Source organism: Marmota flaviventris, chromosome 1 (genome assembly GCF_047511675.1).
Source record: "Marmota flaviventris isolate mMarFla1 chromosome 1, mMarFla1.hap1, whole genome shotgun sequence".
Classification (NCBI taxonomy): domain Eukaryota; kingdom Metazoa; phylum Chordata; class Mammalia; order Rodentia; family Sciuridae; genus Marmota; species Marmota flaviventris.
In genome coordinates, this window is record NC_092498.1 from 96373886 (window position 1) to 96391238 (window position 17353).

The 17353-nt window shown below is 35.8% G+C and overlaps 1 gene segment (V, D, J or C); it reads right to left on the reverse strand.

Moving 5' to 3' along the window:
• Positions 1-381: 381 nt before the first annotated feature.
• On the reverse strand, positions 382-12934 carry LOC114096133 (T-cell receptor gamma chain C region DFL12-like). The segment is given in 5 exon segments: positions 382-962; positions 3111-3149; positions 4367-4696; positions 12685-12787; positions 12917-12934. Coding segments are annotated over 5 exon segments (633 nt in total).
• Positions 12935-17353: the final 4419 nt, after the last annotated feature.

Below are 17353 nucleotides of genomic sequence, written 5' to 3' on the forward strand. Positions count from 1 at the left end.
ATGGTTGGTGCCCCTCTCCTGGGGCTATTATGAGGATCCAGAAAAATAGTACTTGTAAAAAGCTGTTACAGAACTGAGCACATACAGTGTGAGTCACATTAGATGTTTTCCTATTTTCATTGTTCTCAAATCAAGTAAACCTGAATCTATGAACCTTCAGAGCAGTATTGTGGGTGTTTCCATTTGGCTGTGGCTTCTCTTGGAGCCAGTCCCCCAGGGAAATCCCCATAACCACCATCATCGCAAGGGCAGAATTGGACATGTGGTGTTGGACTCTTGTTAACAACCTAGGCTTGAAGTCATGGCTAAGTCATCCTCTGTTTCTCACCTTGGACTTTCCATTCATTTTCATCAAAATTAAAATATGCATGTACAAAAGTAGACATTTGATATTTAAAAATTTATTGTATCTGTTGTGAAAAGAAAAGTACAGAATAAAGTAGCAAAGAGAGCTGCTTTAGAGTGTTTAGAATGGAAGACCATCTTAAAGATGGGCTCTGCTTAAAGGGCACTAAGGGCTATGACTAGAAGAGGCACTCTGTCCCCAACAAGGTTGCCATGATTTGGGATGTCTGGAGAAGTTGATGGAGAATATGGAGACAGAGGCACTAGGGGTTATAATAGGTTGCTCTTTGTTATTACAGCATGAAGTTTCTGAGTTCATGGATGAATTTGAAATCTTCTGCAATGAGGACAGAATAATACACACAAGAAATTAATGAGTCCATGCTCAGCAAGCAAGCCCAGCCAGGTCCTCAGCAGACACTTTCTGGGACAATAAACAAAAAACACAATACTATCCTGTTGTGCTGCTGTCTGTTAGGAGCTCTTCAGATTGCTGCAGACAGCTGTTCTTCTTAACAGATGGAAGGTGACGATGGCCAAGTAGACCACACTCTTGAGAAGCAGGAGGAGGAAGGTCCAGTAGGCAGAGGTGTTTGTGAGCTGCAGCCTCAGTGTATCTAAGAGAAGTCATACAATTAATTTTGCCTGTTCTTTCACATGAAAAAAACAAAAAAACCTCTTGAGGTAGGGTGCCACAGATGTTTGTTTTTGGTGACCTACACTGAAGTGACACTACCCCCACCAAACCCCAAAGGCTAACATCTACCACTTCTACCCAAAACACCAACAGCAAGGTTCAGCTTGCAAGTCAAGTCCGTTAACAGCCTCTGCCATACTCAACTTAGAACCTTCCCAATGCCAAAAAGTAAGATTCATTTTTAATATTTAATATTTTAATATTATGTGTGATATTATGCATGTGTGATAACTAGGTTTTAGATTTTCTTCACCTCCAATATGTCTCTAAGTAAAAATAGTTGATCATATTCATTAACTACTAACCAAATGCCAAGCAGTATTCTGAGAGCTTTTCATGTAAAGTTTTAGTCTTTAAAAAAACCTCTGAGAGAAAGAAAAAAATAGCTTCATTCCCATCTACAAACTAATGATCTGAGAGTATGGATATAAGTAATTTTCCTGATGTTATGCTTTTATTAAGTGATAGTCCCTGATTTTGACCCCAACAATATGACTTTTAAAGAAGACATTCTTATCTACTCTGTGATTCCACATTTCCAAAGGCAAAAAACTACCTAGACATCAAAAGTTTAATCCTAAGTATAAATCTGAGTTTCTGCTTTCGAAGCATATGAGACATTGCAGGTTATGCATGGATGTAATAAGACTATTAGAGGGACTAATCAGTGGAGTTTTGTGGAATTCACCATTGTGCAACGTGGGAGATTTTAGAAAAAGAGTACACTATGAAAAATAAAAAGAAAGTTTTTGTGCAAAATTTCTGAAAATATTAGGTTGTTGGGGCACACTCATCTTTCTTTTCTGAATGTCTCTTGTTGATACTCTAATATTTGGGGGATAATGACACATGATATCCTTTGAAGTTTTACAAGAAATATATGACATCATGTAACAATTAAAGATACTGACAGTGGGCCACAGTAGTTAATCAATGAGCCACAAGGACAAGTCTCTTCCTGTGGAAAATTCCACATACATGTTCCATCTTCATAGAATCAGACCTCAAGAATCGTTGACCCTGAGAGTACAAAGAGATCTCAAGAAATGTGTTCACATCTCTGGGCCCTTGGTCAGGTGTGGGTTCCAGCCTCTCCTTGCCTGTGTGCCAGCTAAGGTCCATTCCAAGGGATACTGGGAACAGAGATAAGGTGAGCAGGGCTGGAGCCAATGCCTTCAGCCACCTTCTGTGTGCATATGAAGGGAGAAAGGGGCCATAAACTCGTACTTATTTTCAGTTTGATAAAGATAAATTTTGCTACACATTCACATTCAATGTAAGTGAGTCTGGCATAGTTATTCTCTATTGGCAGATAAGCAAAGTATTACAAAGCAGAAGTCCCTCACCCAGGTGGATACAGCTGATGGTTGTGAGAACAAGGGGAACAGTCGGGGGTCTGTGGTACTCTGAGGCCCATGCACTTCCCACCCCCACCATGTGTCCGTCCTGCCTCAGGATCAAGGCTTTGGAATTTCTTGCTCTGAGACTCTATCTTAGAGGAAGAATAGAAAACTGAGTAAATCTTCATTTGAAGGCATGAGTTGAAACTCAGGGTCTGGCAGTATGGCATGTGCAAATTACATAATTAATTTTAGCTGATCATTTTCATCTGTAAAATTGGAAGAACTATCATACCACTTGATAGGAATATTATGAGGAGGCACACAGAACACAGTCCAAGAACTTCTACACAAAAAGCATTAAGTGCCGCTTTACTTTATTAACACCAATCTAAAACTTTATTTTAAAAAAACTAGAAATAACATGAACCCTTAAAAAAACTAGAAATAACTTGATATCACGTTTTTCCAAATCATTTGAAATAATAAAAATCTTTTTGTTGAAATAGTTCAGAGCATGTTACTGTAACTTTCATTTAAATCATTTCCTCCCCAAATCACTAGTTGACTGTGATAATGTATTGTCTAGAAATGATGAATTAATTTAATATATCACTCAATCTATTCTATAACATCCAATCATCTGTTTTTTTCTACCTAAAACCAGGGAAGTACAAAAGGGAAAAATGCTAAAGCACGACATGATAAAAAAATACACTAAAACTTACTGATTTCATCTTTAGAGCAAGCTTCAGTCCTGGTGACACCTGGCAGAAATGAGAGCAAGTACTGGTCAATTACTCATATCCAATATTTGACAGTGGGAGCATAAGTGTTTGTATAGATAGATATAGGTTTATGCATAAATCATAAATATGTATAATCAGTTCCATGGAGAGACAGGAAGACATTAAAAATCTGAGCCCCACAATTATAGAAATAATTGGTCTCAGGCTGTAATTAAATAGATATCATTCATATATAATTTTTCTAGTCTTGAAAAAGTAGAAGTTCATGCAAGATATTTTTTTCTCTTTTTTACCACAAATGTAATATAATGTTCAAGATAACCTACAATAGAAAGAAGCCATATTATTCCAAATCATGCATATCTTAGGACAACTGTGCAGACCTCACTTATTGCAAAATCTAAGGGTCCCAGAGGATGAAGTCTTACTTGGAAAATCTGGACCTTGCATGGCAAAGTTCTTTGCATGTTCTGCTCTATGTTCCTTTCACTGATTTAAAAGGGCTGTTAGCCACAGGGAATAGTCTAAGAATGATTCATTTCCACGACCACTTTGAGCCATTTGGATAGCCGTTTAACACGCAGGACTATTCTTACTTTCCAAAGTCATCAATTGTGGAAACTCCTTTTAGCATTATCATATACTAAATTGCTAGATGCTTTAGAGTATGTTGTTTGTAGTTTTGTTTTATTTCATTTTTGGTTTTGTTTGCAGTGCTGTAGATGGAACCAGGGCCTCTCACATCCTTGGCAAGGGATCCATCATCGGGTTATATGTTGGCCTTGTTGTTTCCTACAAACCATTTAACAATTCTTAAAAAAAATAAAATCATGTGATCTTAATATTTTGCATGAAAAAAAAAAAAACAAAGGCTGAGAAAGCTTTGGAAAAATTTCTCTTTTTTTTTTCCCAAAGACTAAGTCACTCTAATTAAATGGTAAAATAACAGGGCATGTGCTACCATTAAATGTAATGATATTTAAGAAGAATTTATATAATTTTACATTGATATATCATAAAAAATGTAATAACTCTTTTTCAAACAAGATTTCTAAAGCTGGGCAATGTGGCAGGCACCTGTAGTCACATCTACAGAGATTGAGTGAGGAAGGTGACAAGTTCAAGACAAGCCTGGGCAATAGTGAGGCCCAATCTCGAATATAAGAAAAACAAAAGTTTTCAAGGAAAAAGCATTAACATTTATAAAGTTCATATTTATATTTAAACATACATACCTTTATTTATAGCAGGAAAGAGAATCTCTTGATCAACTCCACCTTTATTATTCTCGTGTTTGACGATACACCTGTGCTCTTTATCCATTGACTCTCCAGTCACAGTTAGCCAGCTCATCTTCATGTATGTGTCATCAGTCTTCACAGTGTTTCCCTGCTGGTCTTCCAGAATCCCATCACCATCCTTTTCTTTCCAAAATACCTTAATAACATCAGGGAAAAAGTTCTCAAGAAGACAAAGATGGGTCCCAGCCTCATGGAAATTTATTTCAGCAACCGAAGGAAGAAAAATTGTGGGCTTGGGGGAAATGTCTACATCAGAGCTTTTATCTGTGGAGAAAATGGAATATAAATATAAATAAAAAGAATTACTAGAGAAACAGAAAAATTACATAGTTTGGAAAAACCTAGTGCATAGTAATAGGAAGAAGAGTTGCCATTGAATTAGTGCCCAAGCTGGTCTTTCATTCCCACCTAGGTTGTGAAGTATTTACTATTGTCCTTATTTACAGATATGGAGAGAGTTTCAAGAGATTAAGTAACTTCCCAAAATAAGAGTTATGAAATGGCAAAACCTGGAGGCAAATCTGGCCTTCCTCCTTTCTTCTCATGCTAAGAAGGGAATGACATTTAACTGTTCCTCACCAAGCTACCAACACTCATGAAACCACTTACTTTTTTTGATTTCTTGGAGTGGTGCATGTTTTCATGGCAGATGACAGGGAGGGAAAGGAGACCAGGCTGCTGTAGTGATCTGTCTGCAGATGAGTCTGTGTTACTTCTAAAGTGCTTCCCTTGCCCATCCTTTATCACTTGTGCTCACTGGCCAAGTAGCTCACATTCTCATGATATTTGGTTCTGTGCAACCTAGACTTCATTTAGCTGATTCTAGAATGCATCCTATTTATGTTATTTCTTACAAGAGTAAACATCAGGATGTAGATTTTCTTTTTTCTTCTTCTTCTTTTTCCCTCTTTTTGTGAACAATATACAATAATTAGTTTTAATGAGTTTATACTTTCATTTATACTTTCAATCTATCAAGTTGATCTCTTAGTTTCAAAGACAGATCCCATGTCCAGTTCTGAAGTCCCTGGAGTTCTAGTTGATGTCTAACTAGCTACATAACATTTCACTTTCACATCTGAACTACTTCAAGTTTTGGGTTAGGCAGTATTTAAAGTTGCATCTCCAAATTATTCATACTGTCTTGAATTTAGAAGCAAAATAGCAACATTGTTGTACCTTTTATTAAACAATTTACTGCTTATTTTCAGAAATGATCTTGTGCTTAATCTTATCAACTGATGTGCTTATCTGATTTTGTTTTGCTTTAAAAAAGATTCCAAGATGTTCATTTTATTTTGTGCTTTCATTTGAAGTTCAGTGTGACTAGGAAGATACCAAGAATATTTTTCATATGTTCTTTAATATAAATTGGGAGAGTCTATACATATCTGCATATCCATATGTGCCTCTCAGTATTTTTCCCCAAATTCACATTTAATCTGCATGCTATTTAACTGTTTTGAAGCTCCATTATTCTATTTATCTTAATCTGCTGAATAAGGCATGTAATGTAATTGGTATAATGTAAAATTTGTGATTCTAGAGTTTCTTGCAAATATAATGTCAAAATATCAACCAAAGCATCATGTGTTTACAATGGTATATCATGTGTGTCTGGAATGTGAATTTGTTATATAATTATTTTTAACCTATTGACTAAAATGATAGATGTTGGCTTTCTAATTGATTTTCAATTGAAACTCAAATGCTTTGCACTTTGGGCTAGTTGAAGTGAGCATAATAATTCAAGGCCATTTCTTTCCTTTTCCTTCCTTTCTATTTCTTTTTTATTTTCAGTTCTGGAGGCTGAACCCAGGGGCACTTAATCACTGAGCCATAACCACAGCCATCCCCCCCTTCTTTTTATATTTTATTTTGAGACAGGGTTACTAAGTAGCTCAGGTCCTCACTAAGTTACTAGGACTGGCTTTAAACTCATGATCCCCAGCCTCAGCCTCCCAAGCCACTGGGATCACTCCATACCATGCCCAGATCCCCAGTACTATTATTTATTTATTTATTTGAGGAGTACCAGGGATTGAACTCAGGGGCACTCAACCACTGAGCCATATCCCAGCCCTGTTTTGTATTTATTTAGAGACAGGATCTCTCTGAGTTGCTTAGTGCCTTGCTTTTGCTGAGGCTGTCTTTGAACTATTGATCCTCCTGCCTCAGCCTCCCAAGCCATTGGGATTACAGGTATGTGACATCACACCCAATCTTACCTTTTATTTTAAGACAGGGTCTCAGTAGGTTGCCCAGACTGGCTCAGAACTTGGAAAAATTCTGTGTCAGCCTCTGGAATTATTGGGGTTACAAGCCTGCATACCCAACAGGCAAATTCTATTTTTCTTCTTTTTCCAGGGCCCAGGACCAAATCCAGGGCCTTGATCAAGATAGGCAAGGGCTCTGCTGCTGACCTAAATCCCTAACCCCAGGCAATTTCTTAAGAACAATTTGGTTTCTCATTTTAGATGAAAAAGACTAAAGCTCCTGACTTTTACACAAAAGTCAGCTATAATGTCTATGTTTTTGAACATGCTGTTAATACAATTGGGTTATAATATACTTATTTTAATTTGGTTCATCTTGCTTTTAAGTGCACATAGTAAGATACTATATATTTCTCCACTACATGCTTTATTTTTAATTCAAAAAGCATAGTGTAGAAGATAAGATTGATTTTAAAATTCTATATTATAGTTACATAATTTGGGTCACTAGTCCATATATCAACAAATCTAATTTTCATTTTAAGAATACATTTGTCCATTGGAATACATCTGATTCATTATAATACAGAAATTGAAACTCAAATGTTAAACTTGAAAAATTTCTGCACAGCACCCCACCATGTATTGCCTTTTTTCTCTGGCTAAGCTTGTTTTGTTTTTTTGAGGATAAAATGAATCTCAAACTTCTGTGACATCCTCAATGTAACAGTTAACTGGGCATTAAATAGAATATTTGATTGTAATGAAAAGTACCTTTGTTGTGCTTTGAAAGACATGGTCCTTTAAAACTTCCCTTATAAATGTACTTATTAAGAGCGTTTTTCATGGTCAATTTTTGTTCAAGAAGCATAAAATGGCAGCAATTCTATTTTATTTAAATGACGAATAAAAGAATTACCATATATTTAATTATTTTAAAAAATGACAAAACCTCTTCAATTCAATTATTTATATTAATTTGTACATCATGCAATGTGAGTTAAATTGCCAACTTGTTTGTATTTGAAGATTCAGCAAGATGAATTATGTATAAATTTATCAAATGTCACATGCATTTTCTATTGAAAGTAAGATTTTGAATCTTTATTTGAGAATTTAAGTATTCTCTACTTTCTGTTTTTCCTTCATCAAATCTGGAGGTATAGTTATTTTATATTTAAATATGTATTTCAGATTTTTATAAGTTTCAGACTGTATTTAATTGATTTTATATAGACCATTTTCTGTATGAATTTATTTTCTATATGAATCTTATTTGTCAGGAAAAAGCTTTGTATGAATGTTTCCTAACAAATAAGGGTAAAAACCTTTTTTATTGACAATAAAATACAGAATAAATAAATGTTGATGATTCAGTTATTATTAAGATAAAAAGTATTATTAAGATAAAAATATTAAAATTCAAAGCATGTAAAACAAAAACAAAAATTTTAAGAAACATTTTACTGTAATTTTTCTTGCCAAGTGATAAAAAAAAAAAGTCTGCTAAAGATAAACAAGGGCTGGGGATGTGGCTCAAGCGGTAGCGTGCTCGCCTGGCATGTGTGCAGCGCTGGATTCGATCCTCAGCACCACATACAGATGAAGATGTTGTGTCTGCCGGAAACTAGAAAATAAATATTTAAAAAATTCTCTCTCTCTCTCTCTCTCTCTCTCTCTCTCTCTCTCTCTCTCTCTCTTTAAAAAAAAGATAAACAAGTACCTCCAGATTCAATTTTATTGTGAATAAATGTTAAGATAATCTTTTATAGGAACAGTTAGAAATATACCTGAATCCTTTTAAGAATGTCTGCTGGCAGTAAATGTTTTTTACTAAAAACAACTTTCCATCATAGAAAAGGTTCTCTCTTTCCATTTGAATCAGAAAAATTATGGATTGAACAATATGCAAACAACTCTATTCACATTATCTCTTTCAATTCCCATGTAATCTTGCTGGGTTCATACTGTTATCCCATTTTATGGTTTAGGACACTGAAACCAAAGGATGTTTCTGCATGTCCACTAAACAGTGATGAATCTGGAGCAGGTGAAGCTCCGAGTCTGCCTTGGAGCAAAAAGTTGACTCCCTTGTCTGACTCTTAGTCATGAGTAAAGGCAATGTCTCCACTCTATTGAGCCCATCTAAGGCTAATCTATAACAGTGGACATGGTCTCAGGGTCAAGTACTTGAAGATATTATTGCCAACATTGTATGTAAGTGTTTCATAGAAGTCTACATGTACACAGAGTCAAACCTTATCAAAATATTTGCGTAATGTGTTCCCTGTTCTCTAGTATAAAACTTTCTTTTGAAATCTCTTGTAAGGTTACTACTGAAACTCTATCTCATTCTCTCTTTTTCTAAACATTCTTAGTCCTATTCCAGTTTAATCATTCCTTGCCTATCCTCTATTACCTTGGAAATAACATGTCCTCCAATACATACCTGTGACAATGAGTTTTGTTCCACCACCGAAAATTTTCCAACCAGCATCCCACAGTGTTTTCAACCATTTCAAAAATGTTAAACGAGTTTAGTGTCCTTCAAATTGTAGGGTCAACATGATGTCCTGGAATTCCTAAGAAACCAGAGACCAGGATTCTGGTCTTGGTTCATATTGCTCATAACAAGTTCTGTGACTGAGCAAAGTGACTACCTTCAAGGCTTTTGGTTATTATTATTTTATTATTATTATTATTTGGTACCAGGGATTGAACCTCCAGGTGGTTACCCACTGAGCCACAACCCAGTCCTTTTTTGTATTTATTTAGAGACAGGATCTTGCTGAGTTGCTAAGTGCCTTGCTAATCTGCTGAGGCTGGCTTTGAACTCACTATCCTCCTGCCTCAGCCTCCTGAGTTGCTGGGATTACAGGCAAGTGCCACAGTGCCCAGAAAGATGTTTGGTTATTTATCCATTAACAATGATGAGAGTGTAAAGCAATTCAACATTACTACCAGTGCTGAAGTGAGACCAAAATGAAACAAGACATAAAAAAGCAATTGGATTAAAAATACCATAGAAGCAGAGAAGGGTTTATCATTATCAGCTTCATTGTTATCAGTAGCTATGACTGTGCTCCAAGATGGTATTGTAATTTCAAAGGACCAAGACTTGCCCTTTTCAATAAGAATTCAGCATTTGGGGTTGCAATTAGATTTAAGGCAATAAAGGAAAGGTCATTTCTCTGTCCTCAGTTTGAAGTCTACTTTGCTCCAATATACCTGGAATTGCCAAAGCCATCATCATAGGAATTGTGTATTTCTCACTCATCTCTTTTATCTTCCCCATTAAGACTATGGAAGGGAGCCCTGGCTCACGCTAGCAGGTGCAGTGAGTAAGTAAAAACTCTTCCCTTGTATCGTCCAAAATATTGGCTTTCTTCTCAACTAGCAGCACAACACATTGTGAATTCCCAGTTTTCCCCAGAATGTTCAGCTTCAAACAACCTTCCTTCAGTACATGCCAAAGTATGACTTGTAACTGCTGGTTGGGCCCTTAAAGGAAGAAGATGACCAGAGAAATGGCAGGCAGCCTGGTTCTCAAAGCCATCTTAGGTCACTATGTGATACCTGCCTGACCCATGTGCTAAGGGACCCCTTCTGTGCATAACATTAGATGTCATGAGCCCCACAGCATTGAAATAGTGATTCTTCCCTCTATTTCTTAGAATAATTGTTAATAATTGTTGAGTCAAGCACTGTGGCACATGTCTATAATACCAGAGACATGGAAAGCTGAGGCAGGAGGATCACAAGTTCAAGGCCAGCCTTAGCAACTTAGCAAGTCCCTAAGCAATTTAGAACCTGTTTTCAAGCAAAAAAATTAAAAAGGGTTGAGGATGTAGCTCAGTGTTAAAGCGCCTCTGAGTTCAACCCCTAGTATCCAGAAAAAGAAAAAAAAAAGGACCGTTGATTTTTCATATCTCTTCTAAAGGATTGGTGCATCGATGTCCTTTCTAATTCTAAAATGAAAAATATTGTATTTGAAAATATTGTGTGTGATTCTTTTTCCATTTACAAAATAGTATGTGTTTATTATATTTTTCTTCTGCCTTTCTGCATAGTTTTACAGCTCCATCCCTTGGGGATCCACAACAATATAAATTCCTTGTTCATATCTCCCATGCAAGCTCAGGGAAGATACTCCCTCTTAGGAATTGACTGTCCACTGTGATTAATGACCACACAGGAGCAATTCCAAGAATTTTGTGCCAGAATCTGTCCTGAAACCAATATTTTGTTAGTATTTATACGAATACATAAAAATCAGCTCAACTGACACCGGAAAGAGACAAAGCTCTAATAAAATCAGATTTTATTAGAGTGGTATCAGGATTTTAAGAACTCAGTCCACTCTCCCTGGGCAGCTTGGGCTATACCTGTTGTCTTATATGACATTTGTTGTAAAGTCTGGTTTTATCATTTCTCAGGATTTGCCAGAAGCTTTGAATCTCCTCCTTTAAAGGAGTCCATCAGTTCTTGGTCTGGAGTACAACTTAGATTTAATTAATATTTCTTTAATTTTCAAAGAGAAACAATAATAGTAATGTCATTGGAACATTTAAAATGCATATTTGCTGTGATTTATATTTGTGACTCATATGAATGGAAGGATGGGTATCTGGATTAATTATAATTTAATGTCTTTTTGAAATCTAATTCCCATTGATAGTAGACTTGATTTGTTCCAGAATATGAATACTTACTGATGATCTCTTAAGCTATTCACAGTAGAAAGATGGCACCTTTTGATTTGAACATTCCCTTGCAGTTTCTGGAGCATTGAATATTAACCCTGTGCTGCTCATCAGAAGACCCTAACTGGTGGGCATTTTTGTAGCTATCCTGTCATGAGTGACCAGGCAGCTCTGAGTCATGCAATTGAGGAAGGAAAGTCAGTACAGCTGCAATAGCTCGTACCAGCTTCTGTATTTCTGGCAAATATAATGCAGAAATAAAATTGAATGAAATGCTATAAGAACAGCTTGCCATTCTGTACAAGGAACCTGAGAATAATATCTTGAAGCTTTAGTGAATGCCTATGCAATAGGATGTCCTAGAGCCCTGATTTTTACCACAGTTACTAATCTTATAACTAGGAAAACAAATGACCATAAGCCTCAGTGTCTTCATCTATGAAATAAGAATAACAGAATCTCTTGTCCTGGGCTGTTAAGCAAGGAGGGAAGTCCTGAAACTCTTTAATGTTATGGTACTGGGCCATTTAATCAAAGTCTTCCACCAGATACAATACAGATTGGATATTCTTCATATAAAATGCTTGGAACCAGAAATGTCAGAGATTTTTGGATTTCAGAGTTTTAGATTAGGGATGCTCAACTTGTATGTAAAACCATGAAGAGTCTTTCCCTACACCTTGGACTGAAATGGTTTGTGGAACTTGCAAATTCCAGTTTTTCTCCAGGCAATGCAACCGAACTCATTGCTCCATAAACTGTGACTATTCTTAGCCTACCTTCTAAAGGATTAGAGAAATGAGAAGATGGAATAATTTATACTCCATAGTAATGTTCTAAAATAATTACATATATTTTTACTGTCTTTAGTCATAAGATTAAAATTAAGAATTTAAATTTTGCAGATTAGTTAGAGATAGCTGAACCATTATTTATCTCATAATATATAGAAGAAGCAATTAGTCAAAATCCATTTTAAAGACTCACTTCAAAAACCTTATACAAAAAAAAAGTATCTTGAGGCAACAATATTTACACTAATAGTCTACAGACATGGTTCCCCAAATTTTAATTTCTAGCCCTAGGCTATAATTTCTGTGTTTGTGCATTCTAAATGTACACATTCAATATGCTTTCTAACAGGGAAGGGAAGAAATCATGTACAAAGTAATTTTGTTTCAATATCCAGAATCCCAAAACTATGAAATTGCTTTTCCTAACCTGAGGCCAAGAAATTGGTAGAGTCAGGAAAAGTTTATTGCATTTTTTTTCTTCTACAAAGCCTGTATCTATTTTTCATTGCTAGAGTAAAAACAGGAAAAAGGTTACTTACCAGAGGGAGAAACTACGAGCTTTGTACCTCCTCCAAATATCTTGATCCAACCTTCATTATATATCACATTGCTCACAGCTTCTACAAAAATCTCAGCCTTCTCCTATGCTTCATGACATGCCCAAGAGTTTAACATCTTTGTCCTGGAAGTTTGGTCTTCTGAGTTTCTTTCAACTCCTTGACTATAGGTTTTGTGCCGTGTGATATTTTGTAAGTTTCCTCTTACACAGACCTTGTAAACTATTTCCATTGAAGCAGGAATCTTTGGAATGCACCAAAGAAATTGTCAATGGTAAGAACAGGAAAAAAAGAGAGATGGGCCAACTGGTCCTATTTTTCTAAGTTAACAGGAATAGTATTCTGAGAATTGAGTCCTTTATTTTTAAATTTCTAGGTGTTCGGTTGTATTAAAACTGCTCAGAGATACCATCAAAGGAAAGGGACTTCCGTTCTTACAGACACTGAGGCATCTGTGCCAGCCATTGGGAACACATTTCTCAAAGGAGGAAGCTCTTTAGTAACTGAAAATGCAAATGTGAGAACTGTGATCAGGTCTCCACTTTCGGTAAAGCCACATTTACTGTGTGGAATCACATTCACTATAGGAGCAGTGCCAGGTGAGGAAATAAGTTCTGTGATGAGTTATTATTTTTCCTAGAATAAGAGAATAAAACTGTAGAATTCTATTCCCCATGAAATTAGAGATTTCTTACTTAAACTACACTAGAAATTCCAGTTCTCTGATATGTTGAAAGAAGAAGTCTCTTTGGCAGCACTTTTGTAATCTTATGTCTTTTTATCTCAGAGTGGGAATAAAGAAATTGCCAGAATCAGCCAATTCCTTATCCCACTGCAGATGAACAGTTTAGCTGCAAGAACCAAGAACAGGCTGTGATGGCCTCCATGTTCACTCCAGGCCCAATCCAACCTGGCCTAAGTTCTATGAGCACATATGCCATCTGCCAACAAGGGTGAGGGATGAATGTGGTCATGGAGGAAAACTGTCCATTGACAGCCACTTACAGACACCAACCCAATTGGTGAGAACAGGAGCCTAGATGAAAATTGTGTCTGAAAGTGTTTTTAAATTTCAATTGAAGCGGTAGCACGCTCGCCTGGTGTGCGTGCGGCCCAGGTTCGATCCTCAGCACCACATACAAACAAAGATGTTGTGTCCGCCGGAAAAAAAAAAAATTAAAATTCTTTGGGCTGGGGATGTGGCTCAAGCGGTAGCGCACTCGCCTGACATGTGTGCGGCCCGGGTTCAATCCTCAGCACCACATACAAACAAAGATGTTGTGTCTGCCGCAAACTAAAAAATAAATATTAAAAAAAAATTTAAAAAAAAAAAAAGAAAGGCTTGACCCCGGGAGAAACCCTCAAAAAACAAATTTCAATTGATTGGTTGATTTACTATATCGCTTTCTAAATTCTATTTTTTTATTACTTGGAGCTATCCATTACCCTTTCCATCTTTGGCACTCACACACAATGCCCACTCAATCCTTTTAGCTTTTATTTTATTTACTAATCAGAAGCTTTTTTTTTTTCAGTATTGTCTGCATTTCCAGATTCATGAAGAATCTCAGAAATAAAATGCAAAATAATGAGTACTGTATTATGAAATCTTTTATTTTACAAAACTTATAAGAAGATATATGAGAACTCTAGGAAGAACACAGTTTCGGACGGCCTACGATAATACAAGGAGAAACTTATTAATGATGAAGAAACTATTATAAAGAAGCCAATACCTGTCGTGCGTGTGTCAAAAATTTGCTCCCAAAATGTAGGCTCTCACTTCACCTCATTGATTGTTTCTTTTGCTGAGAAAAAGCTTTTTAGTTTAGAGTCCATCCCATGTATTAATTCTTGATTTTATTTCTTTTGCTTTAGGAGTCATTAAGGAAGTCGGGGCCTAATCTGACATGATAAAGACTTAGGCTTACTTTTTCCTCTATTAGATTCAGGGTCTCTGGCATAATTCCTAGGTCCTTGATCCACTTTGAGTTGAGTTTTGTATGCTAAGAGCAGAAGTTTCTAAACATATTTGCATACCTCTACCAGTCATAACATCAAGTATTCATTTTATATTATTTTCTTTATAAATTATAGAACTATATTAATTCATCAGTTTTTCAATATGTTACATTATAAAATATACAGCTAAATCTATGAGCTAAGGCGAATAAACAGAGAAGTACTAATATTACCCCTTTTTGCTCCAATGGTTCATGGTTCATGGGCCAGGGTTTGTGAATTGCATTCTGGAGACTTCTTGTGCAGGCAGCTGTCTTCTCACTAGTACCTTGGGAGAAAATCAGCCCAGGAGTGAATGATTTGGTAAAAAAGTACCTTTACCAAACTTAAATTTAATACATTTTCCTGAAAAGTAGCAACCGGGATCATTATACTCAGAATGTTCAACTTGAAGAAAACATCAAATGCAGCAGAAGACAAGAACCAAAGCATTACAGATATTCAAAGAGAGATGAAAGATACCTCAATCAATAAATAAAACTCCTTGGAAGCTAAACTAACACCATACATGAGTCAAAGATGACTTATCATCTATAGCATATCCCATGTGAGTTTTGTGTTAGAGGATAGAAGCCAGCCACACATAATAGGCTAATCAGGCTTTGGTTCCATAGTGCTACAGTGTTAAACATAAACATTAAAGCTAGACTATAACAGATTCCACTTAAAAACACATTGTACCTTGTACTTCAAAAACCCTGATTTTCTGGATTCTTTCAGCATGAAATCACCTTGGCTAATACATATGAGGTACAGATATGCAAGAGGACATAAAAGTGGCAGACACAAAAATCAATAAACTGTGACTTTACAGTTAAAAAAGAAGATGCCAATACCTCCTAAATCCACTTCTAAATTGACTGCAATTCCAGTCAGAATCACTAAAACATTTTGTTTCTTCTAGAAAATGAGGATTAGTAATGAGCTTAATAAATTGATTAAATATCTATAAGGACATAGAAAGATGAGGGAATGGAAAAAGAAAAGAAAAAAGCAATAAATAGACATTTGGGATAATAGATGTTAATACTTATTACAAAGCTACTGACATAATGATGTAAGAATAATGAAGCAGATAAAAAACAGAAAACTTCCAGAAAAGTGTTCCAAGTATGTTGGTATGTGAAATAATAACACAACATTTTTAAACTGCAAGAATTTGATAGATTGCTTAAAAACTGGAATTGGACACGGATTAATGTTGGACAGATAAAAATCTCTCTCTACCTCCTACCATATGAGATAAACACTAAACAGATTAAAATGACAAAGACACAACTGCCTGTATTTCAGAGGTTGTAGAAGTGTAATTAGATCCACTGGTGAGAGGAGCATTGGCTGGGAATGGGGCAGGAGAAGTATCAATTAATACACTAGGTGTTAAGAAGTAAGTATGTTTAAATGTTTTTAAAATAAATGTTTTTAAAAGAATAAACAAGGAGGACTTACTGAAGGCTTTTCAGAAGATATAGACACGATCAGCTCTGTGCTTTAGAAAGATAAATTTATTTGTGGAAATCAAAGGGAACTGGGCAGGGGAGTAGTTCAGGTGATAACAGCCGTATCTCACACACGATCACAAACCAACCAGAGGCAACTGAGGACTTGTGTTTCCGCTGTGATCAAGGAGTGTACAGAGTGGCCAGTGTGCAATGCAAATGAATATATGTAATGTGTTTTGAAGATTCTTGTGAAAGAATTCAAATTATTAGCATCTTAGAGGTTGAAAGTGAAGGAAAAGATGCTTTAAACTGAAGGGAATTGATAGATTCAGGGCGTGGTGCTTCCACTCCTGGTGATGTGTGTGACCTTGATACAATTTACAGAGCCTTAGTCTCTTCATCTGTAAGATGGAGATGAAGAGACCCATTTCTCATGAATCCATAAGGTTCAAATGAAATAATGTATATAGACTAGAGATTGGGACATAATAGATACTCAAATATGGACTATTTTCTCTGATCATTAATGCAAAAATTCAGGCACTTTTAAAGAAAGAATGGAAGTATCTTAGATTTGTGAATAAAAATCAGTAATTTCAATTCTCACCCTTCCTATGTAACCCAGACAGACACACACAGCATTTGCCAGGTCCTGAGATGACCAGTGGAGGAAACTTAAATCCTGTTTTACATATGATGAAGAATGAAATAATAACCATGTAAGTTACAAGAAAGTCCAGTAAGGACAAACATATTTCAATTTAATTGTAAAGTTTTGCATCACTTTCTCAAGCTTGGCCTTGACAATTTTCATCATTGACCAAACTCAACCAAATTTGTTAGATGAGCAAAAGGTGTTAAAATACATCTCATTTCTCATTTCAATGTTTGCTTTCCAATTAGAAACAAAAGAATAACATATACATTTTTTTACATTGGTTCATATTCTGAACTTTTACTGGAATCTGGTACCTGAATAAGTTGCAAAGATTTCCTTTGAGAAAAAAATGAGCGGACTGTTCTCTTAAGCAAAATAAACACATTGTCCACATTATCTGACATGTGTAAGAAGTACAAATCACATACATTTATAAATCACTCATTTTCATGGTCTGGCATAATGTTGATTCCACATATTTTATTGCTTGAATAATACCAAATATGTCCCAACAAAGTACAGTGGGTCA